Genomic DNA, 27,947 nt, shown 5'->3' on the forward strand with positions numbered 1-27,947 from the left:
GGAGGCACATATGCCATAAATGGAGAGTTGATTGATTTTTGGGAAAATTACCAAAATATCTCCCTAATTTGTGGAAATTCTCAAAATACCGTTCAAATTTTAAAAATTCCCAATATACTCCTCATATTTTGTCATAAATTCCCAAAATGCCCTTCAAATTTTCCAAAATTCTCAAAATACCCCTGGTTGTCAGAGTAAATTTATTCAAAGATAAAAAAAATTGTAGCTTTTCATAAGAAGACCGATTGTCTAATTTGAGCTAGTTATGTAGGCTTTGAAGATGAATTGCTTCATTATTTTTAGACATAATTGTCCTTTTTTGGAGGTAATTTGTGACAAATTACATGCTAAGCACTAAAAAACAGATCTCCATTGTCAAAAAAGAATAAAGATTAGGAAATCGTGAACAATCCAACTAAAATAGATAGAAGGGTATTTTGAGAATTTTGAAATTTGAGGGGTATTTTGGGAATTTCCACAAATTGGAGGGGTATCTTGGTAATTTTCCCTTGATTTTTCTTGGTGTTGTGAGTTCGAATCTTGGATTGATCTGATGACTTTTAAAAAGTCTTACAAACAAGGTAAAAGGCAGGTGGAATCTTCTAAAGATTTTGCATAATCAAAATCTACAGTGGACGAAAATAGTTCTATAGAGATAATGTAGGCATGGAAGGAGAAATGATGGATGCAAAAACTAAGGTTATAAGGGTATTTTCTTAGGCTGGGTTCAGTGGAAAACTCTCCCACACTGGAATTAGTTCTGCGTGAGAGGAGTTGGTTGGCTGCAAAGTGAGGAGCTCTTCCTCCAAGCGCACCAAATTTGTTTTGACTCCCCTCGGAAGAGCTGCTGCCTCTCTAAAATGCTCTCCTTTATTGCTCTTCCACCTGCAATGCTGTTCAGATGAGATGAAGGTAGGCTCAAATCAAACTTTTCTTCCTCCAGGCTCGTATGAACCCAACCTTAGTTAATGAAGGATAAGGAGAGTAGAGCGAGGAGGTAGTGAGTGTACCGTGTTTACACATGCCTCTCCTTCTTTTTGCTTCCTCTTCAATCACGTTTCTTGTTAATTTTTAAATTCGAAAAAGACCAGGAGAGACTTTCTCTCTCTTTCGTCCCTGCCACTCCCCCTTCAACGCGATAGGGAGTATCGTGTGTGTGTGGATTTCTGTCGGCCCACGTGCGTCCTCTCTCTCTCTCTCTCTCTCTCTCTCTCTCTCTCTCTCTCTCTCTCTCTCTCTCTCTCAATCAAGGGTAGCTTTACTGCGATGATCTCGCGTTCCAATTTCCAGGAAATCTGCATAAAGAGCAGCCTTCTCTTTTGCGCATGCAAACTTCAAAGTAGGGTAGGGCAGAACCCTTTTCTTCTTTATCTTAACCTCTCGATGTAGGCTGCATTGTCAAACAGAACGGGCCAAGGATGAGGGGGTGGAAGGCCTTTTTTATTTAACTAGTAGGAGGAGGGCCTCAGGACTAAAGGGAACAAGGTCTTTAATGAAGGCCCCATGATGGCGTCTACGATGGGGAACAAGGTGCGTGGGATGCGAGGTTGGCTCGGCTGTCCGATTTTACCCGGCATATCCGAGTTTATCTTTTTTTGTCCTAGTTTACTTTTGCCCCTGTCCAAGTTTACTTATCATGCATTTGTTTCCCACCTGGACACTATATGTGCACGGGAGGGTTGGATAGGCCACAAGCCTTGCACGGTGCCAACCCGTGTTTAAAAATCGCAAGCGGCCTCGATCGCCAAATTTTTTGAGCCCTCCAATGTCCTCGAGATTTGTCTATGCAATTGCTCATTGTTGATCCCACTGCTCCCACATTTAATACCCCGTGCCCTTTAGTGTCGATCCTGGAGGAGGGGGGAGAGCTAATATTCACAACTAACTAACGAATTGTTTTTTTTTTTTTTGCCCTACCACAATGTGAATAGAATTCTCCATAAAGAAATGTACAAAATATCCTCAAGCTCGGGCCTAGCCATAAAGGACCGCACAATAGAGGTGAACCACTTCACAAGATTCCTTACTCACTTTTACCTAGTTGAGGTCATGAAAACAAGGATTGCTTGATTCCAGTAGTTTGAGTTTTTCCTTTTTCCAACGGATTGCTTTATTTACATCATTAGCCTTGGAATTTTCAATTTTCACATCATTAGCCTCGAATTTATCAATTTCCTCCGAATGAGCTTCTGCTACTTTAGACAAGCTTGGAAGGCTAGGAGAAAGTGTATGTTTAAAAAAGACAATTTGACGACCAACTTCGGAGAGATTATTCAGAAAAGCAAGGAAGCAATAATCTCTATCAAAATAACATAAGAACTATGAAGATTGGAGTGAAGCAATCAAAGCCCTCTTGGGTATGGAATCCTCCAGTTATCAAAATGTAACTACCTAAGTAGTTCTCGTACTTTTGGGACTGTGTAGCGTTGAACCGTGTATACGGTCTCTCACGGCACTTGAAGTGACAGAGGATTAAAAGGAACTTTTTTTCCTAGCTTCATTGGTTGAGTACTTGTCCTTTTTGACTTAGATCATGGGTTCGAGTGCGGCCAAGCGACCTTGGTAGCATTCACGGGTGCCCACTGTATCACCACACATAGAAAAGTGCGTTCTACTAAAAAAAAAAGGATTTTTTGGGATCTTTTTTTAAGATAACAAGCGTTTTGTGATAAGACTTGCTCCTTGAAGATCCTAATCTATATACCTAAGCTCTTTAGTTTGGGTCTATAAGTTTACCTTTAGATTTGTAGTTTCAAATTCTTTTTTTTTTTTGGTTTTAAAGTGCTCAGTCGAGCTTGAATTGCATTAATCACAAAAAGTTACAAACAACCCCGACATATCCTTTGCACAGGGAACTCCATAAAAAATACATCGCAAGGGATGCACCTCCACAACTTCTCTTACTTGTTAAGCTTGCAATTTGTATTCCTTCTATAGAGGAGATTCCACTAGCATGACTCTAAAACATAATTTTGTGTTAAGAGGCTCACACTTGTTTTGAAAAAGTAACGCATTTTTGGATTTCCATATTGCCCTCAATGTTGTAGCTCTTATTATTATGCATATGTCAATCAATAGATCCCCATTGTTAATGTGTCTAGAACCCATAACAAGGTCGCATCTCAAGAAGGTAGTTTCCAGATGTGTGTACACCCATTGCAGACAGTGCCTGTGAAGTTTTTAATTTCGGGACATCCCCAGAGCAGGTGCGTGAAAATTTCATACTGGTGCTTGCATCTAACACAAGCACCTTTGGCTAGCCCTCTTGCTTTTGCCTTATCTCCGGTTGGCACGAATAAAAAAAGAACCTTCCAAAGGAAGACTTTGTCTCTTTCTTCGCATTTGGCTTTCCATATGTTTCCAACTACTTGAGACCATTTGTTTGCATCCCACTTTTTAGACCAGATCTTATTGAGGTGTTTGATCCAAGCCTCTAAAGAGAAAAGCTTTCCATAGATCAATTTAGTTCTGGGCGAGCAAAATAGTCTTTCTCCAGGCCACTTCCAAGCGTTCCAACCTAGTGGTGTGGAGCAGGGAGGAAGGGTTAGGTGTGAGATTTTTGCAAGTAGTTATCAGATGAGGATCTCCTTGGAATGAGAGATTATTGCATAGCTCAACATGCTCCAAGGAATGCCAATTCCATTTTTGATAGTCCCAAAAATAATCTAAGGTGACATATCCCTTATTATTTAAGATTGCTCCAGCTATTTCAATCCAATGGTTATTAAGGCACAAGTCTTTCACAAAAGGGCTCCAAGGAGACGAGTGTCTAGCTGGATCCTTCTAGTACCTGGTCTCTTCCTTCCACATGAGCACATTAGAGGCTTTACAATACTTTTCAATAAATTTCCCAGTAAAACCCCCTAATTGAGACGTTACACTGCAAGGAGATTGGACCATGATGCACCTTTAGAACTCATGCGGGCTTCCATTACCATTTCCCTTGCCATACATACTCAACTCTCTTCAGAATTGACAAGGGTGCAGAAAAATGCACATAAAGCCATATCATGGGTGATAGGGTCAAGGATACTCAGTCCACCTAGAGCTTTTGGTTTAGCAATAGCCTCCCATTTTTCCCACTGCCACAGTCTGCCTACAATCAGTTTATTTCTCCACAAAAATTCCGTTATTGGCTTCAAAAATAAGTTTCATTTTTTTTTGGGATAATTGCAAGAATGGTGGCGTAAAGGTTCTATACGGAATGAAGAAGGTATTAATTATCGATGCTCTGTAGTGGAAAGGAGTCATGATGAACTCCCAACGCTTCATTTTCTTCTTAATTTTATCTTGAACTCAATCATATAATGTGTTGTGTGTAATACCTTCCCCAAGGAGAACCTCTGAGCGTCGAAAGATGTTACCTCTCTTAACACTAGGTTGGTAACCTAACAGGACATAAAAGTGTCATTTCAGGGTTTTGAAAAAAACCTCCAAAACCATAGTAGATCCACTCATTTTGTAAAATCCTTTCATGAGGTTATAGTTCAAGGCCTACCACACATGGAAAAAATAAGAAACTTGTAAAATTTCTCATCTTTTGGTCACACCAAGCCTCCAAAGTTGATGGACCAGTACATTTTCATCAAAACAGTCATTTCTTACATTTTGTTGCATAAAAATAAGATTAGGGATTTTTGTAGGACTTGAGATAAATTCCCTAGTTAACTTCAATGGGTTGGTGATCAGAACATATGATTGCTTCTCACTCACTATTTCTTGTTTTGCCAAAAGAATAGGTACAAAAAAGTTGAATTTTTACCATTCTGCAAACCTATCATCAAAGTGTCTATAGCCACGCTCAATACAAATAATATATGCATGTTTTCTTAGTTCCATATTGTCCTTTAGGTTCATAAGGAGCCATGGAGCATGTCAAAAGAATAATACATCTCTTACCCAGGGGAATCTTGGGGACAAAGATGAAGTACTAAATACAGCAAACATAAAAAAACTGGGTTCAACATTATGAGTTGTAAAATCCCATAGAAACTATTCAATATCTAGCCAAATTTGATCCTTATGACTAGATGTGGTTACTACCTACAAAATGCATGTAGTTGTCACAAGAAACTAACAATATTGAAAAAGCTATACTTGATATACTAGAATGTTTTGTTTTCTTCTATAATTGAAAAAATCAACCATCGTTGTCTACTATGCAAAATAGGGTATTAGGTGCCCCAAAACTCAATGAATATTAGCTTTATGTTACAATATGCGACATAGAAAATCAAAACTGCATTTGGATATCATGAAAGCCACCAAAAAAATCATAGAAGAGCTAAAATTGGCTAAAAAACAAGATTTGACAATTTTTGTAATTTGGTCATAACTTACAACTTTAACATTTATTTCTCCCTAGAAGCATCAGGCCATGTTGAGGACTACTAAAGATAGTTCTCTAGCATTATAGACCTCACAAACATGAATTCTAGAGTGGTATAGCTGCAAAAAGTTGAAAAAAGCCAAAAACAAGACCCGTTTTTTCACACAGTTTAGGTTGTGAAATGTTGTGCAAGGACAAGGTTAAAAATGGAATTGATATTCCAAAAAAATGTTGAGTTTTTTTCAGCTCATGAGACAACTTTCTAGACAGATAGCACCTCAAAATCCATTTTGAAACTCTTGACATAATTCAAGGAAAATGGTCACTTAACAGGACATAAAAGTGTCCCATTACCAACGTAGTGTTAACACCCTCACCAGGAGTCCATCCTGAGGGATCAAAATTATCTTCTTCAGACAAGGAAATAGTTCCGAATCCTTTTGAAGGAAGATCTTTTCAAGCCTCTACTTTCAGTTTCCCTATATCACAACAATTTGGAAATAAAAAGGCATGCCTCGTGATTTTAGTTGTAATTAATAGCCTTATCCTTTAAAAAAGAAAAAGAAACTCATAATAGTGAGTGATAATGTATTAGAAAAATCCAAGTCTGACCCTGGTCACACACCGAGCCACCCAACCTAAAGACCCGAATGGCTGACAAGGGAGCCACCCTAACCCGGCTTAGGGAGCCACCCACCGAGGAGAGAAACAAGACCTATTGGGTAATCAATAGCTTTATCTTATTTGTATTTTCTTGAGGAGAACAATTATACTACGTCTAATACTGGGCCATCACAAACGCATGCTCTTGCTTACCAGTGTGCAAAGGATATGCCAGGGCTCTTTGTAACTTTCTGGTTTTTATGCAATTCAAGCTCAACTGAGCACTTAAAAAAAAAAAAAGCATGCTCTTGCTTGTGTGTGGGTGTGTGCGTGCACATGCACACACACGTACAAATGTATCGTGTAGTATGCTAGTAGTATGATATGTCCATAGATAGCAAAAAGGCTTTGGAAAGGTGCATTCATACCTCAGATGTTGAGAAGAAGATTGGTTGCATTAGGTTGATATCAAAAGTTGGAATTAGTAGTTCTGTGGTTGTGTTAGAGAGCTTCACGTCTTTAAGAGTCTCTAAAAGTAGAGATTCAAGACCTTTTGCAGAGTATTTTGGACCATGGAGCATAGTCATTAGTTGCTTAGCTGAACTAAAAAAACCAGCCCTGCATGCGTTGGGAAAGAGAATCAATATATAATAGTTATCTAGGGCTTGAACATACAATATTTTGCTCTAAAGTTTATCATGTCTATGGATATTCTTTTTTATTTTTTATTTTTGCAGAACTCTCAAAAGTGGGTGATGTTATATCAAAAAATTACAAGACTATGGATATTTTTGCCATGTCTATGGATATTCTTAACAAAAATGTACACCTTAATCAACCGATATATCAATTTATGTATGCTTGGCTGCTGGATGATGCCTTGGCTCGGTAGGAGCGTGGCTTTCAATGTCTTTTTTTTTGGTTTTGTAATATTTACATGCAGTCACTATTGTGAGTTTGGAAAAAAACCCAACGTACACACCTAATTTAATATTATACTTAAATGTGATGTGACTAATCTTAAACACAATATATTCTAAAGTGAAAGACTACATCTTTTTGTTTTGCCATACCCACAATTGTGAGTGGAAATGTTATATTGACTCAGTAAAGTAAAGCATGTACAATGAACCTCAAGCACTACATGTAAAGTAAAGCATGTACAATGAACCTCAAGCACTACATGTGCCTTGAGGCAACAACATTCCCAAAAAGGGGATGTACAACTCATAAGGAAGAGACCCTAGTTTTTTCCTTATCCATCTCAATATAACATGCCATAATCTAGTTTGTTTTTGCTTTAACACATGCTACAACCTATGTTTCTGTCCGATAATTGAGCCAATTTTTAGCTAATTAGAACTAAGTAGCACCTTTTTTTTTAGTAACAAAGCACTTACATCTAACATCTCATGCATTGTAAAGCATGTCTAAAAGCATGCAATCAATCATATACAATGGATAATGAGCCATAGGAAACACACATATAGAGACAAAGATGTCAAGTGGGAAGTAAAGTATAAAGAGACTAGACACCATGTCTTACTTCTTTGGAGGAAACACTTCCTTTGAAAGGCTCATATATAAACTGATGATCTCTTCAGTATCAAAACGAGGTCGACCTTCTCCATTGGGTGTTGTAAGCAAAGTGGCTATCAAACCCCCCGTGCTTGTTCCAGCAATGACATCAAAATAATCAGCAATCCTTGCATCCATACCATCCAATTCCTATGAGGAGGACACCCGCAAAAAAGTTTAGTAGAAACGCTTTTTGTGTGTGTGTGTGTGTGTATATATTGTGTAGACATGTACTAAATTACATAATTATAATATTATTCATAAACATGGACAATTTACCCATTTCCCAATGTAAAAACAAGTTTTGCAAAGAAAAGAAAATAATGAGCTTTTATTGAAGGCAAAAATTGTAAACATGAGGTTATGCGTGCGTCTTATATAGGTAACCAAGGTAAGGGCTTATGACACAATGCAAATATAGGGTCCTCTAGAACATGAATTCAAGGTTTATCAGTGACCTTGAACTAGGAAATAAAACTGTGCAAATCATTATACACTTCACAAACACTGTAAACATATTGCATTTGTAAGGATAGAGAACTATCTCTCTCTCTCTCTCTCTCTCTCTCTCTCTCTCTCTCTCTCTCTCACACACACACACACACACACACACACACTCTTTTAGCTTTACAAGTGTGTGGCCCATCCTATGGATGGGGGAGGGAAGGAGCTCCCCTTGTTGTTGGGGGGGGGGGGGGGGGGGGGAGAGAAGAAGAAGAAGAAGAAGAAGAGTATTTTAACGTCGTAGGAAACTATCCCAAGAGACCTTAAAGATCTATCCGGCGAGGAGAGTTGAACTCAAGACTTGTTATGAGAGAGAGAGAGAGAGAGAGAGAGAGAGAGAGAGAGAGAGAGGGCCCATTTTCTTACTCCAAACTCCATACACTAGCTTCCCTCTCTTTCTTTCTTTGCCTTGGTCTCCACTCCCCCCTTCCATCCCTCTCCTTATGCCACATGGCAAGGACCTCCAAGGTGCATTAGATAGAATAGAGACAAGACCTTCCATGGTTTATAGTGTAGGGCAACACCTTATGAACATTTATAAATCACTTGGTACAAGAGGCTATAAGGTATAGCTATAGGAGTTATTTTTATTTCCATTTTATATGTGATTCATAGTGATGCCCTTCATGCAAGGGCTTTTTTTTTTTTGCAATACTTACTATAGTGAGTTATATATCAGAATAATAACAAAAAGAATCACATCAGACCCTACTCAGATCGAGCCAAGGCACCCTTAGTACATAAGAAGCTAGCTGAGACTGGAGGCACCCAACAATAGAATCACGACCATAAACACTGGCTGATCTAGGAGCCACCCAATCGCAAGGTCTCAACTAGCTGACAAGGGAGCCACACGGACACACGTGTAGAGGCTGAGCTGGGAGCTACCCATTTGAGGAAAAGACAAAGAGACTGATCAGGGTTGCCACCAGGTTGGATGGGCTACCACACCACACGAGCTAACCACCAAACTGGCAAACAATAGGACTATGGAACACCAAAGAAAATGCTCAAAAAACAACCAATGAACCTACCCAAGTCAAAGAAGTATCCCAGGAGGAATAATGCAAATGAATCTTGCAAACATAATACAACATAGGAAAGCCTTCACATCCCATCGAAGCCATGAAGCATAAACAAGGCCGTGATCTTCCAAAAGATAATCCACAGAGGAACACATCCGCCAGCCAAACAACATACTGTTCCCCACTTGCAAGGTTGACCAACCACCAACAAATGCAGCACCCCATCCACCACTATGAGAGCCGACACCCTTGAAGCCCTTCTTCCTTGTTTAGCATGCCCTACCTTAGATGCAATGGCAAGGAGGGCCTAACCATGGCCACTGTAGCCTCGAAATGTGAATGCATTGCCTACTCCCCATGCCATGGTAGCCGCCCTTGAGAAGAGCTTCATTCAAAGCCCTGAAGCTGCCTCACTACCAACAACAAAGCATAGTTGTTCCTCACCCGAGAGCAAGTGGCCCCTAGGTGCCAAGGGATTTTTTTTTTTCAAAACACACCCAAACGGGTGTGTGACTATATAAATTCAGCCCAAAAAACTACTACCAACTCCATGCTCAAATCGAGCCATGGAGGACAACCACCAGATATGTAAGACACCCACTTTGGCATATAACATACTTAGGCGAAGGGAGCCACTCACAAGAAGACATAGACCACCATCCTGAGGGCTTTTACAGGGAGCCCTCAAACCTGGAATACATAGCATAACATTCACAAGTAAAAATCATAATGCCGAACATAAATAACCAGAGCTGACCTTGGTTGCCACCGCCATAGCCGGCCCTGCCACCACTGCCATCCACGGTGCCCAAGGCCTACCTGCCCACAACAATCTATACATCAAACCAGAAGAAATGAACCTGCATCACATCGTGGCAGCCAGACGTGAGCTCGATGGTGCTCCACATCAAAGTCGACAGCACCGGAAGACTAGTCACCACCAGCCAAACACCTTGCGAATCCACCCTCGCTGCCACACAGGACGAACTGCTAACTGCCACCCAACCGGACGTCCACAAGGGAAGGAGCATCTCAAGCTGGCAACCCTTTGTCCTCCATGGAGGAGGTGGGAAGCGCTGCCTCTACCAATCATCAAAAATAAGGGCCGGGCAAAGGGAGGGACGCAAAGAACGAGGAGCCCAGTCCCTCATCCCCGGAGAACACCGCATCCGCGCTCAACCTCATCACTATATCACACGGGCATGGTCAAATGGGATCAATGGTGAAGGAGGAAAACGCGAGGCACGCCAATTGTGGATCGTCAGATTCGACACTTTTTTTGAATTTACTAGTCTGCTCGAATATACAAATTTGCCCCGAATTTACTACTCGGCCCACATTTACAATATGACATACTCAAATCACTTATATTTCAACGAACGCATGCGGGCGTAGTGGTTAGTGCTCATGGCTCGTAGTGGAAAGGTCACGGGTTCAAAATATGGGTGCGGACCGTCCCGAATTTACAAGCCTACCCGAATTTACTTTTCTCCTCGAATTTACCAAATGTCTCGAATTTACAAATGTGCATCTAGCGGTCCGAATCACCTCAACCGTCGATCCCATTTGAAGCCGCCCGTGCGAGATAGTGTGGAGGCGCGCCCAACCAATGATTGACTCCTGTCAAACGCCTTGCCGCAGGCCCACCCCGAGCGCCTCAGGACTAAGTAACACCTATATTTAATGCGGGGCCAAGTAATGGGATCGACGACGCGAAAGTTCACGCACGAAGATTGAAAAGATCGTAACCTAGCGTCTGCTCAAAAACTAAACCTAGACACGCACTAAACCTGAACAGCTCAAAAATTAAACGTGGACAGGCGCTAAACTTGGACAACGTGGCCAATGCACCTCGAACTCACAATATTACGACGTCAAAACGGTTTGAGATACACAATGAACGCGTAGGTGAGGTGGTTAGCCTGTTTGACCCTAAATGCGGACCCCCGAGGTCACGGGTTCAAATCGCACCGATGTGCCTCATTTTTCGCGCTGACCATTGCCTCATTTTTCGCGCTGACCAAATTTAACGCCCCCCGTTTTTTCAACGGCATGCTTTGTTTTTCGCACTGGTCAAGTTTAGTGTGCCTCGAGATCGCGCCCTCAATCCCGATCGTCGATCTCATTACTTCGCATAGGTGTTACTTGGTGCTGAGGCTCGCCCTCATGAACGATATGGAGAATCATTTTTTTCTAGGTGCCAAGGGCACTTTATCCAAGGTGAAGAAAATAGTACAACCAAAGGCTAACATAGCAAGGAGGATTAATAGGCTCCAAGGAGTAAGGTTAAGAGTTGATTGACAAGAAACGCCATTCACTACAAATTACCTTGTGTTAAGCAGCCATTCAATTCAGTGACTTCAGGTAGGTCCAGCCAATTTTGTGTTTGGGGTCGCTCAAACGTTTTTTCCATTTTTTTAAAAAGGAATCAAGAAAGATCCTTCCTTGAATGACGGGGAAAAGGAAAGACGGGGGCACGTGGCGGGCCAACATGAGCAGAAGATTTATTTATTTTTGGTCTCTAGAGGGAACGTGGGTGTCGCAAAGCACAGACAGAGAAGCTCTCAGTGACGGGGGAGCGAAGGGGAAGCCAGTGATGAACACTAAGAAAGAGGTGGCAATGGGTGTGTGTGTGTGTCTCAACTAAGCATATGCGGGTAGCCTGGACGCATGGAGGACGTATTTTTTTGTATTGGGTGTTGACTTGCGAACTGCTTGCACATTCTTTTTCTCTTTGTCCCTCTGTGAGTTGAACACATACAAGATTGGGGAGGCGAGGCGGGGAAGAGATGGTGCATGGAGACCTTGCCGAATGTGTTGCACGTGCGCAAAGCGGCAGCTCAGAGCTACAAGCTTCATGCTGCAAACCCATCCAGGGATTTTGCATACACGTAATGGGGCAGTTCTCTGTATGTCTTGCTGCTTCGTGTGTGCATGCGATGAGGGAGGCATCGCCTTGGGGCGTGCTCGGGGGCGGGGAGGGGGAGGGGGAGGGGAGGGGGGGGCATGCAGAGATCAGAAGGGGTGCTTCTCTCTTCAATGCAAAGAGCTTGGAGGGGTCTGCTAGGAGGCACAAAGTCGAGGCAATTGGAGATCAGAAGCAACGCGCAAGTGTGAGCGCAGAAACAGACACAAAGCGACAGAGTTTAGCTTTCCTAAAGTTAATAAGATGGAATCTTGGGGATGAATTAATTAATAAACTCAAAATAGACCCAAGATACTGTAGTATCCGATACTGGCCCTAATCTTTTTTCCATTTGTTTTGATAGGAATCTCTGGAGATACTGGCATGGCTTAGAGGAAAAAGACAGTGAGGAGGGCACGAGAGAGAGAGAGAGAGAGAGAGAGAGAGAGAGAGAGAGAGAGAGAGAGAGAGAGAGAGAGAGAGAGAGAGAGAGAGATGACGTGTGGAGAGAGGCGATTTTTTGTGGTTGACGAGGACTGGAGGAGTTGGCTTCGCTCACGACTACAGGTGGTAGAGCGGACAGAAGACAAAGTTGAGTTGGAGCACGTGCAGAGATGTAGGGCATGGCAGGAGTGTGTGTCTATGGCCTCTTTCGCATTTTCACTTTGCTAGTTTGAAACGTTGGCCACGGAGGTATGCAGAGCGCATGATGTAAGAGCATGCAGTCTTTTGACCCAATGCTTTACTGTGTGCTCTACTGCGTGATGCGATGGACGATGATCAGAGTCCTCCGGGTTTGAGCAGGGTGGCGACCTCAGCGGGCGTACGTCTGGCCTAAGGAGGGTGGCGAGCTGAGGTTGCAACGACACAGACCTGCAATGGTGCATGGGTCCAGGGAAAGGCACCCTGCGTTGGTGGCGAAGCGAGCAGGAAACTAAGGATAGAACTGGTGCAGGAAAATGGAGACCTCATCTCACGGAGCTGCAGAAGGCTTCGTGCGGTGTGTGAATGCAGGCGCAAGTCCTTTTGCTTTTAGATTTTGAAGATTCGTCCGAAATCTTGCACGCTAATTAATTAATAGAAGCTCAATTAGACCCAATATGTACCCATTATGCAATTTAGTGACTTCTTATGAGAGACCTTTGGCCTTAAAAGAGCGTTATGGAAAAGATAACAAATAACCAAGAAATGGACGTTGGCTAGACACCCAGGTTTGAACTTAATCCAATTCAATCAAGTAATATAATCTATAAGGTGTGCCTCCCAGTAAAGTGGCATTATCCTAGGTGGTCAAATCAAGCAAGACTCTGGTTAAGGGACCAAAACTCTGATAGTTGTATAGCCAATAAGATAGTGGCTAGTCCTAGGGGTGTACATTGGAATCATCTAGCTTTTTTCCATATAACCACATAACACATTATAAATGGTCCTAAAAATTAAGCCAATGTGTTATGAGGTCGTTGCCAAAATTCTTCAACTATTGTAGATAAATTTGTTGATCCCTCTATCTAGCAGAGATATGCGTCTCTTAAAATGGAAAAATTGTGTACATATAGATATATACATATGTATAGATACACCTATACACACATGCATATTGAATACATATATGTAAATGTTTGCAGATGCATATTGCATGTGTGTATGTATGTGTATGTGCACACACATACACACCCACACACACACACATTTGACATTAGTCAATCCTGAATTGTTACATGAGGAATTGCATCATCATCACATGTTTCTTGCCAGCAGATAGACGTACCAATGACCCACACTCTAACACATAGAGTCTTATGGTTCTTCCAAGATTAACTAACATGTTTTGTGATGCAAAAAAAGATTTCTTCTGGGAGCACCTTGTCCACCAACAATATCAATTCTCTAGGCAATGTATGATGGAACAACTGCCTTAGGTCCTTGGGCAGGATACTCAGGGCAATAATGGCTTTATGGAAGCTTTTAATACTACAGACTCATTCATTGCCTTTTTATGTCACCTTCAAACCTATCTAATTTTCTTTACCCTATTTAGGAATCGAACCTATATATTTCTCTTTAGAGTGTCAAGGGAAGGAGCCCCTCACTCCAATAAGAGTAATGAATTTTAATGCATTTCAGTTTACCATTGTTAATGGTGTTGGTAAACCATACCATTTGGACGTAGCTTTTAGACTATGGAGGTTCACACAGACAAGCTTCATGAAACCCTGGGCCTCTTTATCTAAAAAAGGAAATCACTCGTTCATTGCTGTAAAAAATAGTGACTATGAACCATATGCTCCCCACTTAATGCACTGTATAAGGCTCATGCTGGAATCAACTATATATACAATGTTGATATGCTTGTTATTAACATACTCCAGAACAAGCGTGCACACCCATACTTGCCTCTACAACTATGGTGCACCTCCTGTGGCAAGATTTGGTTGTTTCACCGCAACACACTTCCTATCTATTCTATTGATAGCGCACACACAACATCCACTATTACTCACACATCAAGTATTGGTTGCTACTCTTAACCTGTAATATATATATATATATATATATATATATATATATATATATATATATATATATATATATATATATATATATATATATATATCACACACACACACACACACACATTGTCTCCCACACACAAAGTCTGAACCGACACCTAGCTTGAGGATCAACAACGACACTATCCACATGCTTTAGCTATTCTCGAAACGATGGTTGGAATTCTTGTACACCTGTGATTCGGACCCTTTTCAATACACTTCGAACTCAATGGCTAGTGCTTCGGCCAATCAAATAGGCAGCAATGTCGATTGAGATATTTGGAATGTTTTCATTAATACATACAGATATTATTGTTTTTGGAATGGTTAGCCATGATTGCAACTGAATCAGGTGAGTAATTGATATGTGTATTCACCCTCTGAAGGCATACTTTGCTACAGAGTACGAGAATTGGTTTTGAGTATTGTTTTCTTTAAAAACTTATCAATAAAATGCTTGGAAAGCATTGGGTGCACATCTGGTGGATTTGGTTATGTTGTTTTTGGGCTTAAACAAACAAAATGATGTTAAAGTTTCTACAGATTTTACCATGAGGTATTCTAGAAGTACGTACTGGTTACTTGGTAGTAAATAATAAAACATTTCATGAGTAGGTTGCTTGCAATATCCCTATGTTGGCCGAGCATCACACTTGTGTTAGCAATAGTATCCCATTTAAATGGATAGTATAACTCTTGCATCTAATTCAACAACCTGGTTCTCGTTTATGTTTAGGAACATAGAAAATGGTTTTTTATATTGGAGTTTCTAACCTTTAAGCTAGCTTGAATACGTCGTTATACAATATGGTTGATATTGACCTTGTTAAGATATGCTTAGTGATCCTTAGCTTGAATACGTCATTATACAATATGGTTGATATTGACCTTAGAGAGAGAGAGAGAGAGAGAGAGAGAGAGAGAGAGAGAGAGAGAAGAAGAAGAAGAAGAAGAAGAAGAAGAAGAGAGTCTTAACGTCATAGGAAACTATCCCAAGAAGAAGAAGAGAGTCTTAACGTCATAGGAAACTATCCCAAGAGACCTTAAAGATCTAGTCGACGAGGAGTTGAACTCAAGACCTGTTATTCATGAGGGAAATGGCATAACCAATCTATCACACTTGGGTGATAGAAAAGTTATACCATTTTTTTCCTTTTATTGGCGTGCACACACACCCACACACACACACCCGAAAAGAAGAGAGTTTAATTTAACGTCGTAGGAAACTAATTCAAGAGACCTTAAAGATCTAGCCGACGAGGAGTTAAACTTAAGACCTGTTATTCAAGAGGGAAATGGCATAACCAATCTACCACACTTGGGTGATAGAAAGGTTATACCATTTTTCTCTTTTTATTGGCACACCCACACACCCACACACACACACGAGAAGAAGAGAGTTTTAACGTCGTAGGAAACTATCCCAAAAGACGTTAAAGATTAAGTTAGATGTAAACTTACGTTAGATTAGATTTAGGTTTATTTAAGTTAAATTAAATTAGATTTAGGTTTATTTTTAGTTAGATTTACGTTTGATTAGATTTAGGTTTATTTACTTTAGATTTAGATTTACATTATATTAGATTAGATTTAGGTTTATTTACGTTAGATTTAGATTTAGATTTACGTTATATTAGATTAGCTTTAAGTTTATTTACGTTATTTACATGTTATTGAAGAGGGAAATAGCATAATCAATCTACCACACTTGGGTGATAGAAACGTCATACCATTTTTCTCTTTTTATCGTTTAAGATAAGGTTAGATTTAGATTTACGTTAGATTAGATTTAGGTTTATTTAGGCTATATTAGATTAGATTTAGGGTTATTTTGAGTACACCGAAGGATTATACTGCCTACACGTTTGAGAGTGGTGTCCCAGTCACTGCGTTGGAGATGCTGAGGAGTGACCCGAACACTGCGTTGGGATCATCTAGAGGCCTGAATGACGAGTATTCATCAGACAGGGTTGATATAGTTCACGAGAGGGACATGTCAAAGTGATACGCCTACCTCATCAATTGTATGTCGGATGAGACGACCAATCCAGACAGGTGGTGGCATCAAAGTGACACAGTAAGAGTTTGCATCAAGACAGGATTATCCCATCACCTGGGGAGTGGCGGCTGGGCCAGCTTCGAGGAGGATTTTGTCCCATCACCTGGGTCATGGATCGACGGGGTGGAGAGGTGAGAGTATTAAACTCTTGCATTGAAGTATTTGTATATGTGAGGCCCATTCACATCTACACAGCTAGTAGCCCCATCGGTATGTCTTTTACCCTTCAATGTTCAATTAGGTTAGATTTAAGATTAGATTTTGGATTGAGTTTTTATAAAAGAGTCTACCTTCGAGATAACGGTAAAAAAATTAGAGTTAGACGAACGGTGAAAAGATTTACTGTGAAAAGATGTCAAGATGCTGTGAAATGCTACAGCTAGAGAAGAGGCAAAGGGGTTTTGTCCACTACATGCACTATCATGTAGACGTGGGTGTGTAGATTTCTTGTACCCACAAATATAGGCATTGACCAATAAAGACGAGATTATAACCCGGTGGTTCTGATCTCCGTGCACCTCTAGACCGAGGTGTGCGGGGATTGGACATGACTAGAGAATGTGAGGTAGTTTACAGTGTGAACAGAGAGAGAGAGAGAGAGAGAGAGAGAGAGAGAGAGAGAGAGAGAGATAAAAGACAAAGAATGACAATAGAAGATTAAATTTGTTGTCTGTTATAAGATTTTTACCCTCATTATGAGTAGTGCCGAGGATGTGGGGCCGTCCAACCGAAACACCTATCTCTCAACGAGGATCTTATGTCCTTGTAATCAACGCAAGCATGTTGTGCGACGGACAAGATGCATTTCTTTGCAGCACGTTCGCGAATTTGGCGAGTTCGATCCATCTATTATAGATCGAGTTGTTGCCAATTATAACTCATCGGACTCTGACGCTGGCCAACAGACAGCAATCTTGCAACCCAATAGACGTATTCGCAGGCGCTTTGGTCAAGCAGCATATGTGAGGCCACAAGATGTAGCCTCTGACAGCTCGGGGGATGATCATGCAGACCACATTCCCAACGAGGCAATGTTTGAGCCAGAGATTGATGAAATGATCGAGATGATCATGGATTCAGAAAGGCTTATCTATGATGATATGAAAAGTGAAGCCGATACGCCATTGTATAATGGAGCACGTGTGTCTAGATTGAAAGTGCTCCTAGTTCTTCTCAACATGCAGGCAAAGTTTGGATGGAGTGACACTAGCGTCACAGCGCGCTTCAGGTGATCTATTACAATTAGTTTACTTTAATAATACTCTAAATGTATAATGATCTGATAGATTTTTACACAATTGTACCGTATTTTTATGTTGTGTAGATTGTTTCAAAGAGCACATACTACCAGCTGATAATGTGATGCCAGATTCCCGAGAGGAAGCAAGAAAGATTTTGCGAAACTTAGGGATGGATTACAATTCGATCCACGGTTGTCCTAATGACTGCATTCTTTTCAGAGGGGAATACATAGACATGGAGAAGTGTCCGAAATGTGATTCCAACTTTATCGAGTAGATCTTCACGGAACAAAAATTACACAATAGGTTTTGCGACATTTTCCTCTGCTTCCTCGCATCAAGCATTTCTTCAAATGTAAGTCCATGGCCGCCCTAGCATCATGGCATGAGGAGAATTTCTGCAGATTGCGTAGCCTGGAAACATATAGATGGAACATGGTCGGATTTTGCCAAGGAAGCTCGAAATTTGCGCTTAGGCCTGGCTATGGATGGCGTAAATCCATTTGGTCAAAGATCAACATCTTACAGTGTATGACCCGTTGTCATCGCCAACTACAACATTCCCCCGTGGTTGACTACGAAGAAGGGGCACCTATGGCTAAGCTTGATTGTGCCGGGGCGATATAAAGTGAAGAATATGGATTTGTATCTTCGTTCACTATTGGAAGAGCTACAAAAATTGCGGATTGGCATAGAAGTGGTGGATATGAGCCGACACATAGGTCGACGAAATGCTTTGATTAGAGGCATTCTAATGTGGACCGTGCATGACTATCCCGGACTTACAGAATGCTTAGGTGATTTACACTCCTCACTTAGACACTGTAAATCTTGGTTTTTCTCAAGCTGATCTAGTATCATGTGTATACATGCAGGGCTTCAAACAAGCGGATACAGAGCATGTGCCACATGTGGACCTAGACTAAATGCACGTAGGGCGTCCTCATTGAAGAATCAAATCTACGAAGGTCATCAAGCGTATCTTCCAGAGAATCATGTGTTACGCGACGGCTTGTTGGAAAGAGAGACACTGAGGATGTCTGCACAAGCATGGTTAGAGCAGAAGGAGATGTGTGATGACGGATTGCCCCCAGGGATGAAGAAACTATCTCTATGGTACGAGTTACCATACTGGCCCCGACTCATGATCAATCACTTTCTCGATCCAATGCACATATTCAAGAATGTGGGTAATCTACTATGGGACCATGATCTGACCGGCAAGAAAGATACTTTGGGAGCCAGGGTTGACCTTATAAATGTGGATCGTACGGAGCAATATTGGCCGCAAACAGCGTCCGATGGATCGATAAAACTCCCTAAAGCACCATGGATTTTCACAGGAGCCCAAGAACGCAAAGTAAAAGAGACCATTCGATCTTTGTGGACCCCCACTAGCGTAATGCACTCGCTCTGAACGTGTTTTACTAAAGAAGGAAAGCTTACCGGTTTGAAGTCACAGGATTGGCATAAAATGTATCAGGTATGTTCATAGTGGAATATATCATATTGAAATTGTGTGACAAATTCGTGTGTGGACTTTAATATCATTGCTTCACGTGTTTTGTAGTTTATTTTACCGGTTACCATTGAGGGATGTTTGTCTCTTGACGTTCGTACCACAATCTACAAACTTGCGAAGTTGGTGCACTGGATCTCACAAAAGGAGATCAACATAGACTCCATACCATTCGCCAAACTAAACGCTGCGGAGGTTGTGTGCATGTTGGGGAAACATTTTCCTACTACCATGCTAACCACTCAGGTGCATCTTCTTGTTCACATAGTTGATGAGGTGGAAATAGCTGGCACAGTACATTCCAGATGGATGTTCTTTTTAGAACGTTTCATGAAAACGCTCAAGGGATATGTGCGTCAGAAGGCATGTCCGGAGGGTAGCATGGCAGAAGGTTGGCTGGTATCAGAGTCCCTAGTGTACATTAGAGAGTGGCTAGACGGATTTGATAAAGCCCGGGACACGCTATGGCGAACCATAGATGATGAGCGCATATCTGGGATTGTCATGTGCAATCTCGATATTGAGAAGAAGATGACGAAAGATCTAGAGGCTAAAATCAATCGATTTTGCATGCTTCACAATCCAGTGATGCAAAAGTGGATTTCACAATATGAGGATGCAAAGCACGAGCGACAAAGGACACGAATCGAGTGGGGACGGGGAAGACGACCACCGATGCACTATCCGACGGGTCTGGAGAGCCTACCAACATTCATGAGCTTAAGATGGTTGCACAACCAAATGAAAAGCGCACAACAGTGCGGTGAAGAAGTGAGTGAGGAAGAGTGGGAGTACTCTCGGGGTTGCACGACCAAGGTAACTTTGCAATGTAGGATTAGTGACTTTCTAGATGTTTGAACGACCACTCATAATCTTTGTTCGTTGTAGTATAAGTCATAAACGGCAGCATGGTGTAAAGGTCGACATTTTAGGGTGGAACGGATCGACAAAAAGCGTTTTACTCAAGATTATGGAATCATGGCAAAATTTGAACAGTCTAGTCGACGACGGTCCTCTGATGCAGATCCTGTGGTGGCGGAACTCACTTACTTCGGCACGCTACAAGAGATTTTGAGATTGATTATAGAGGATTTTTTATCGACTTGTTCGACGTGCAATGGTTCAAGATAATCATGGAGGGTCGCAACGCTACTGTGTGTAGAGGAGAGTCTGGTTTTCTTGAGGTGGATTCAACTAAGAAATGGACTGACCTAAGAGACACTTTCGTACTACCCGAGCATTGTGAACAAGTAAGTATGTAAATAGTTAACATTCTATTTTAAAATTTTTGTGCTTGGAAGCTCTCAGGTAAGTTATGTGGCTCTGGTAGGTGAAATTTCATCCTACAAAGTCTACATCAAACTGGTGGTACGTCATAGAGGTAGCCCCTCGTAGTGCACAGACGTAAGAAGGCTACCATGTGCCAATCATAGTGGCATCAATGGAGGAGACTGGAGAAGACGCTCAGTTAGAAGCCGTTGAGGTGGTGCCAGACGAACGTCAAGCTGCTACTCTCTATGGGGTGCATGCAGAGTATCTACAAAATGAAACGGAGGACATTTGTTTAAACGGAGAGCTCTATATAAATATAGGAAGTTTTGTTGAGCTATGTTAGGATGAGAGAGAGATCTGTTAAAGCCATAAATATTGTATTTGAACAATTTTGCTCTGTTTTGTAAAAACTCTGGCTCTCTAAGTACCTTCCATGTTGTATAACGCTCTTTTGATTTTGCGCTCACATCTTGGGCAATCCATGGCCACATGCAGCTCCACCACCTGGTTTTTCGACTGCAAGATTTGATTGTGTGTGCTCTCTCTCTCTCTCTCTCTCTCTCTCTCTCTCTCTCTTTTGATTGAAAATTTTGAGTTATCGACTTGCTTCTTCCATCACTCAAGTTGAATAGAGGAAGAACGTGTTTTGTTTTTGCTGGTAGCCTTTGAACATTCCAAAGCTACAAGCAACTTCAAGTTCTACGTCAAAAAAGAAAAAGATAGTTGGGATTCTTGTACGATTCTCCGTTTTGAACAATTTTGCTCCGTTTTATAATATATATTGTATTCATGTGGCTTTTTGTCCATTTCTATTTATATGCGTCATTGCGTCATTGTATTTAATGGTCTTTGCGTCCACTCCAGGTACGTATGCTCTAGGTATGTTCTCACAAGTAGGGACGACGAGCACGGCGCTCTGGGTGCGATGGAGATTGAAGATGCAATCGCGAAGGGAGTGATCTGTCTCTGCTCATAGATGCAGCTCGTCTCACCGCTAGATCTAATTGATCGGGTGAAAGAGACGCTAAGAAGTACTACTACTGCTTACTTAGCGTCTCTTTCACCCAATCAACTAGATTTAGTGGTGAAAGAGACGCTAAGAAGCACTGCTACTGCTTCTTAGCGTCTCCTTCACCCGATCAACTAGATTTAGTGGTGGGGCAAGCAACATCTATGAGCAGATACGGACTTCCTTCGCGATTGCAGCTTCAGTCTCCATCGCACCCGGAGCGCAATGCTTTCACAAATTCACCCTTATTCTCTACACATGAATCCCTCCTCCTCCTCCTCTCTCTCTCTCTCTCTCTCTCTCTATCTATCTATCTATCTACTTGTCCATGTTTTCTACTCCATTCATTCAATATTAAGTTTAAATGTTCGTGTGTTTAATGCAGGTATGGATGATGAGAAGTTTCTTTCTTCTTTGTCACCCCAGCAGAGACAGTGGTACGTGGAGCGTGATCGCTCTGGCGCACCATCACGCGTTCCTACTCCATCCGCATCTCCCTCTGTTTCGGAGCATTCAGCGCGCTCCGAAGCTTCGGTGTCGACGAGACGATCTTCACACTTGTGTAGGCACCGGCGCTCTAGTGGTGGCGGTGGCGGTTGTTGTGGGGATGCCGCCGCCGATGCTTCGACACCGCCTCGTGTTCGAAGAGGCTCTTTACCCTCCCCTTCTTTGTCCGCCCCGACACCAGCCATGGCATCGCCATCGACACCAGGTTTTGCGTCGATGACTACCGTTCCTAGCGGCTACACACCACTAGCTACTCCTCCACGAGTCACTCCAATGGACACTCCTTGCTTCAGGGCTCAGACTCCAGTGGAGACACCTGACGTCTGTACCCCCGTCGACACGTCGCTATTGGCCCCTACCAGGACACCCAGGTTTACACGTCAGCGGCGAGAGGGCTTGTCTTACTCCATCGACTTCAGCGGCGGCATCATCTTGGATGATGAAGGCAAGAAGGTGATTTCGCGCATGCGCGATCTTTGCTCTCAGGTGTTTAGACACTACATACTAAACACCTGGAGTAAAGTACCGAATGGTTTAAAAGACAGAGTCATCAGCATGCTTCATGACGAGTTTTCCGTTCCAGCACGGGATCAACGCTTCAATGAAGACGCGATGAAGGTTCGAATGCGCGAATACTGCAAGCACAAGCGTTCCGAAGTGCAAAAAGCAATCAAGCATGGGTGGAACAGACTAGATTGGCTGGCCAAAGAAGATTAGAAGAATGGAAGAAAGGGGCGCGCGAGAATCCCGACAAGTGGAAGCAACAAAAGGAGGCAGCCAGAGCACGAGTAGAGACAGGGAGCTCGCACCACTTGGGGAGCGGCGGGTGGGCATCATTTGGCGCCGATTTTGTAAGTGTTTTCCCATTGCTCTTTATGTTTGATAGTTTAGGGTTTATGGGTTTTTAAATTCTAACATAATGGATTCTTTGTATGTTTTGACGGTGGTCGATGATGACAGGACGTGATCCCACACTGTACGAGCGGGAGTACATAGGTAGGAAGGGCTTAAACGCCCTGATGGACATTCTGAGTTCTCGCGACGGCATGGTTAGTATTAGGGTTTACTCTTTTCTATTTGTTGTATTGTTTTATAAACGTCGCTATATGTTTATACTTACAAAAGACTATCTTATTGTTTTTTTTTGCAGAATCCGACAGATACGCTGCTTAGACACGATGAGACGTTTGATTAGACGACGCCAATCTAACCGTAGCTACATAGTGTTAGTTTCTTTTTGTCATAGCTTATGTATCATGAGATGACTTTTATACGTCTTTTTGAGAACCATGTATATTTTGTCAATAATAACAATGGTGTTGTAACTATTACATTTGCAAAGTTTAACAATCAAGTGATTTTGCCTATGATGTGTACAATTGTCATTGATTTACTTTCATCAATTCACGCTTGTCAATTTTGTATCTTTATTTTGCAAACAATACGTACTATGGATGATGGAGTTAATGGTTGTATTGTCTTGTGGGTGACTATTTTGGGTCTATATCTACCTTTGCACTTTTTTTCAAAGGTGAATCAATTAATGAAACATTCAATATGGTTGAATGCCCTGTCACCAAATTTTTTTCCTCTCGGGCGTCGCTATATAAGGCTCTGTAGCGTTGCTATAAACGTCGCTATATAGCGACGCATATAGCGATTGTTATAGCGACGCTCATAGCGACGTTCCTGTATCGACGTTGTTAGCGACGCTCTTAGCAACACCGGGGGTTATAAAAACCCAATGTATTTCCGTCGTTACAAGCGTCATAAGAGCACACAACCTCTTGTAGTGTCACAATTAGCGGCTAGTTTTTTTTTTGGGGCTCTCTTTTGGGCAACAGTATGTGTATGCGTATGCATGAACATTATGTTGGTTGTATGAACTACTAGCTAGATTCTGACTTCGATACGGTGTAGCATGACTACATGATGTCGACCTCATAAATATATTGTTACTGGTATTTTTTTTGTTATTGTGTCAATGAAACAAATGAGCTATAATTTTAAAAAGAATTCTCTTTAGAACCTCATTCAATAGTTGGGTTTTGGTTTATGTTTGATTATTTAGGAAACATGAAAAATGGTTCTTCTAGTTTCTTGTCTTTCAGCTAGTTCAAATACATGGATATAGAATCGGCTTGATGCCAACCTCGTAAAAATAAACCTACTGAACCTTTTGTGACTTTTTTTAATACAAAACCAATAAGATGGTGGAAACTTTTTTTAAAAAAATCTAGATCAATAGTTGGTGTTGTTTGTAAACATATTTTTTTGGTAATGGATAATAATGGTTGCTCGCTTCTAAGATTGAAGTTTCTAGCTTTTTGTCAAAACAAAATGCTTTAGTAATTTGTAAGCTAGCTTCATTAATTGTAGATAAGGAACCTCCTTACTCGGAGGACATTAGCTTCATATACACTTAGATGGCTGATTTTACCTTCTTTGTAGAAAAGAAGTTACACATAAACTACGGGATGTCTACATGAGAATAGAAAGATCACAGAATATGTCAAGACCCTGGCTGCTAGCAAGAACTTTGGATTTGCTTATTTCTTGAATTGTTTGTCTAAATACTACCTTAAATTAACACCTTTCAATTGTCGCCAATATCTCATGAATAGCTGTGTGTTTCAAGATAAAGCTAGAACCAGGGATATCACTTACAAATGCGCAAGTAGAATGCATGTCTGCATATACCTAACCAAGATAACAGCTATCAATAAGAAAATGGCATTAGAACCACTACAAGAGGTACTTAATAGTAGCGACGCTCGCAATGCGACGCTCAAATGAGAAAAACCACGGCGTCGCCGCTATGGGCGTCGCTAAATTACAAGTAACTTAGCGACGTTCATAGCGACGTGTATAACGACGCCTGTAGCGACGCCGTTAAGGCTAAAAAAAATAAACACGAGAGCGTCTAAGATCGATATTTAGGATCGTCTGAGATGAGTTCTACAGGTGGCATGAGTCAAGCAACCAAGGGAACAACGCAAAAACTCTCTTCTCTTTCTTCTCCACACACACACACACACACACACACACACAACACACACACACACACACACACACACACACACACACACACACACAACACACACACACACACACACAAGGAGAAGGACATTGAGATGAGTTTTTTAAGCACAGCAAGGTGACACGCACTCTCTCTCTCTCTTTCTTCTCTCAGCACACACACACACACACACACACACACACACACACACACACACACACACACACACACACACACACACACACGGAGAGAGAAGGAGAGCTGATTATGCGCCTCACACACACTCACTCCTCACTCTTCTCACCACACACACACACACACACACACACACACACACACACACACACACACGAGAGAGGAAGGAGAGCCAGATATGCTCCTTCCCTCCCTCACTCTCATGTTCCCTTCCCTCTCTCTCAAGGAGAGTTTGAGATCTGAGTTTTCGGTGCGCGCTCAAGCAAGCAAGGTGACACGCACTCTCCCTCTCTCTCTCTTTCTTCTACACACACACACACACACACACACACACACACACACACACGAGGAGAGGAAGGAGAGCCAGATATGCTCCTTCCCTCTCCTCACTCTCATGTTCCCTTCCCCTCTTTCTCTCTCCCTCTCTCTCTCTCTCTCTCACACACACACACACACATACACACACACACACATTGTGTTTTTGAGAGAGAGAGAGAGAGAGAGAGAGAGAGAGAGAGAGAGAGAGAGAGAGAGAGAGAGAGAGAGAGAGAGAGATCACAAGCATAAACAAAAAACGCACACACACATGTATACACAAAGAATACACACACACATTGAGAGAGGAAAAGAGAGAGAGAGAGCATGCATAAACCATCTGCTTATTTCTTAAACTGTCTGTCTAAATACTACCTTAAATTAACACCTTCCAATTGTCGCCAATATCTCATGAATAGCTGTGTGTTTCAAGATAAAGCTAGAACCAGGGATATCACTTACAAATGCGCAAGTATAATGCATGCCTGCATATACCTAACCAAGATAGCAGCTATCAATAAGAAAATGGCATTAGAACCACTACAAGAGGTACTTAATAGTAGCGACGCTCGTAGTGCGATGCTCAAATGTGAAATACCACGGCGTCGCCGCTAAATTACAAGTAACTTAGCGACGCCTGTAGCGACGCCGTTAGGGCTAAAAAAAATAACTGAGAGCGTCCGAAAACTCATATCTCAGATCTCGGTCTGAGATCTGAGTTTTTAGTGCGCGCTCAAGCAAGCAAGGTAACACACACTCTCCCTCTCTCTCTCTTTCTTCTCCACACACACACACACACACACACACACACACACACACAAGTGGTGACTCTTTACACTACATAAATACTATGCTAGAAGAAACTGCATCAACCATACACACACATATGGGTCTCGTTAGCCTGAATGGCTGGGCATGCTCACAATCGGTCTGATTTCCAGAAGTCACACACACACACACACACACACACGTATACACACACACACTCACACATACACACACAGGTAGTGGCTTGTTGCTCTACATAATTCTATACTAAGCCCGATGGGACCGCATAAACAGTACACACACATACACATACACACATGTGGTTTGCTCGCTACACCGCGTAAAAAAACTATACCTAATGTCTGCAAGCTACATCCAACTGATTGTAGGCTGGACCTTATTGGATTAAAATATGGAGCGGCTGAGGGCTTAACCGATAGTGTCCCTAGTCGAACCTTTCAACACATGAGGCACATGGACCAATAGGGGTTTTAAAAAAAAGGGGGACGAGTCCTTTAAAGACTTGGCTCTCACTGTTGGGTAATTTACTGTGAGACTACCCAGTGGTAGCGTGGCTTGCTCTTCACCGAGCCCTACATTTCTGCGCATGTGGAAATTGCGCCATACAAGGCGATGCCTCCACGGATATTTGATGGGGACTTGTGCCTGCCTATGCCACACCATCTAATTGAGCCTGCGGATTCTACAAGAGGCTTTACTGTGTCGTACAGTTGGTTTTGGTGCTCAACATGGCTAGACGTGCCCAGGCCTCGGGGAAATAACGCCTTGAATGCCTCTCAGTACTCCTACAAGTCCTGCTATGTATAAAGGTGAGAGCCCCTTTGTGCTTCTCACTTAGATCGTTTGCGCTACTGTCTGTTTTTCGGCATTGAGGGATTAAGTGAGGTGAAGGGAGAGATTCTTTCATTAGTAATCATGCCTAAGAAGACAACACCGACTGCTGGGAATGAACTCGAGGCTACGCAGGCTAGCATGCTTCTTGAAGGCTGTGGCTTGAAAACTTGGATTACTTGTCTGTTCTCTGAAGCAACATAATATAATGATTGTTGTCGTACATTTAACTCCTCTTGATTATGGCTCGGCAATAGCTGCGGGACTCTAGTTACATGTTTCCTTTTTAGCCATAACCATTGGGCTACTTACTATACATCCTGGCCCTTATGACTCAGGCTTGCTAACTAGTTCATTATGGAACTACATCTGTTATTGGTTGATAGCCCGTATAAACAGTGATTATGTGTTTGGTTCACCTTACTCAGCTCTGGTTCACCGTACTTGGTCTACCGTTGGTTGGATTGAGGTGGGGATTGGTCTATTGCATCTTTAAAGCCCTGATAATACTGGGAATATTTTGAAAAATGTCATAAGGAAAGATCACCTAGTAGTTGACCCTGCTAAGCTTTGTATAGGGCTCAGTATATGCGGGCCAGTAGTTGAGCTGTTAGATGGCTGTGAATATAAGGCACTTATGGGTTGCTGTATTGTTGCTCCTTCCGCTGACTATATAGTAAAGACACAATTTTTAA

At 41.9% G+C, this 27,947-nt stretch overlaps 1 protein-coding gene across 3 annotated transcripts in view; it reads right to left on the reverse strand.

The window, feature by feature from the left end:
* Positions 1-27,947, reverse strand: part of LOC147428174 (patatin-like protein 2) — a 73,093-nt gene that overhangs the window by 12,114 nt on the left and 33,032 nt on the right. For 2 of the 3 annotated variants that reach the window (XM_086497271.1, XM_086497269.1), the window contains exons 3-4: positions 7,479-7,660; positions 6,361-6,550 (exon numbers count right to left, since the gene is read on the reverse strand). In XM_086497271.1, coding sequence (XP_086353397.1) covers positions 6,361-6,550; positions 7,479-7,660 — 372 coding nt within the window. Of the gene's footprint in view, positions 1-6,360; positions 6,551-7,478; positions 7,661-9,796; positions 10,210-27,947 lie in introns of those variants that run through there. The other variant, XM_086497270.1, reaches the window with a different exon arrangement.

The sequence above is a fragment of the Adiantum capillus-veneris genome, chromosome 23 (assembly GCF_014529385.1).
Source record: "Adiantum capillus-veneris isolate H3 chromosome 23, ASM1452938v2, whole genome shotgun sequence".
Lineage (NCBI taxonomy): Eukaryota > Viridiplantae > Streptophyta > Polypodiopsida > Polypodiales > Pteridaceae > Adiantum > Adiantum capillus-veneris.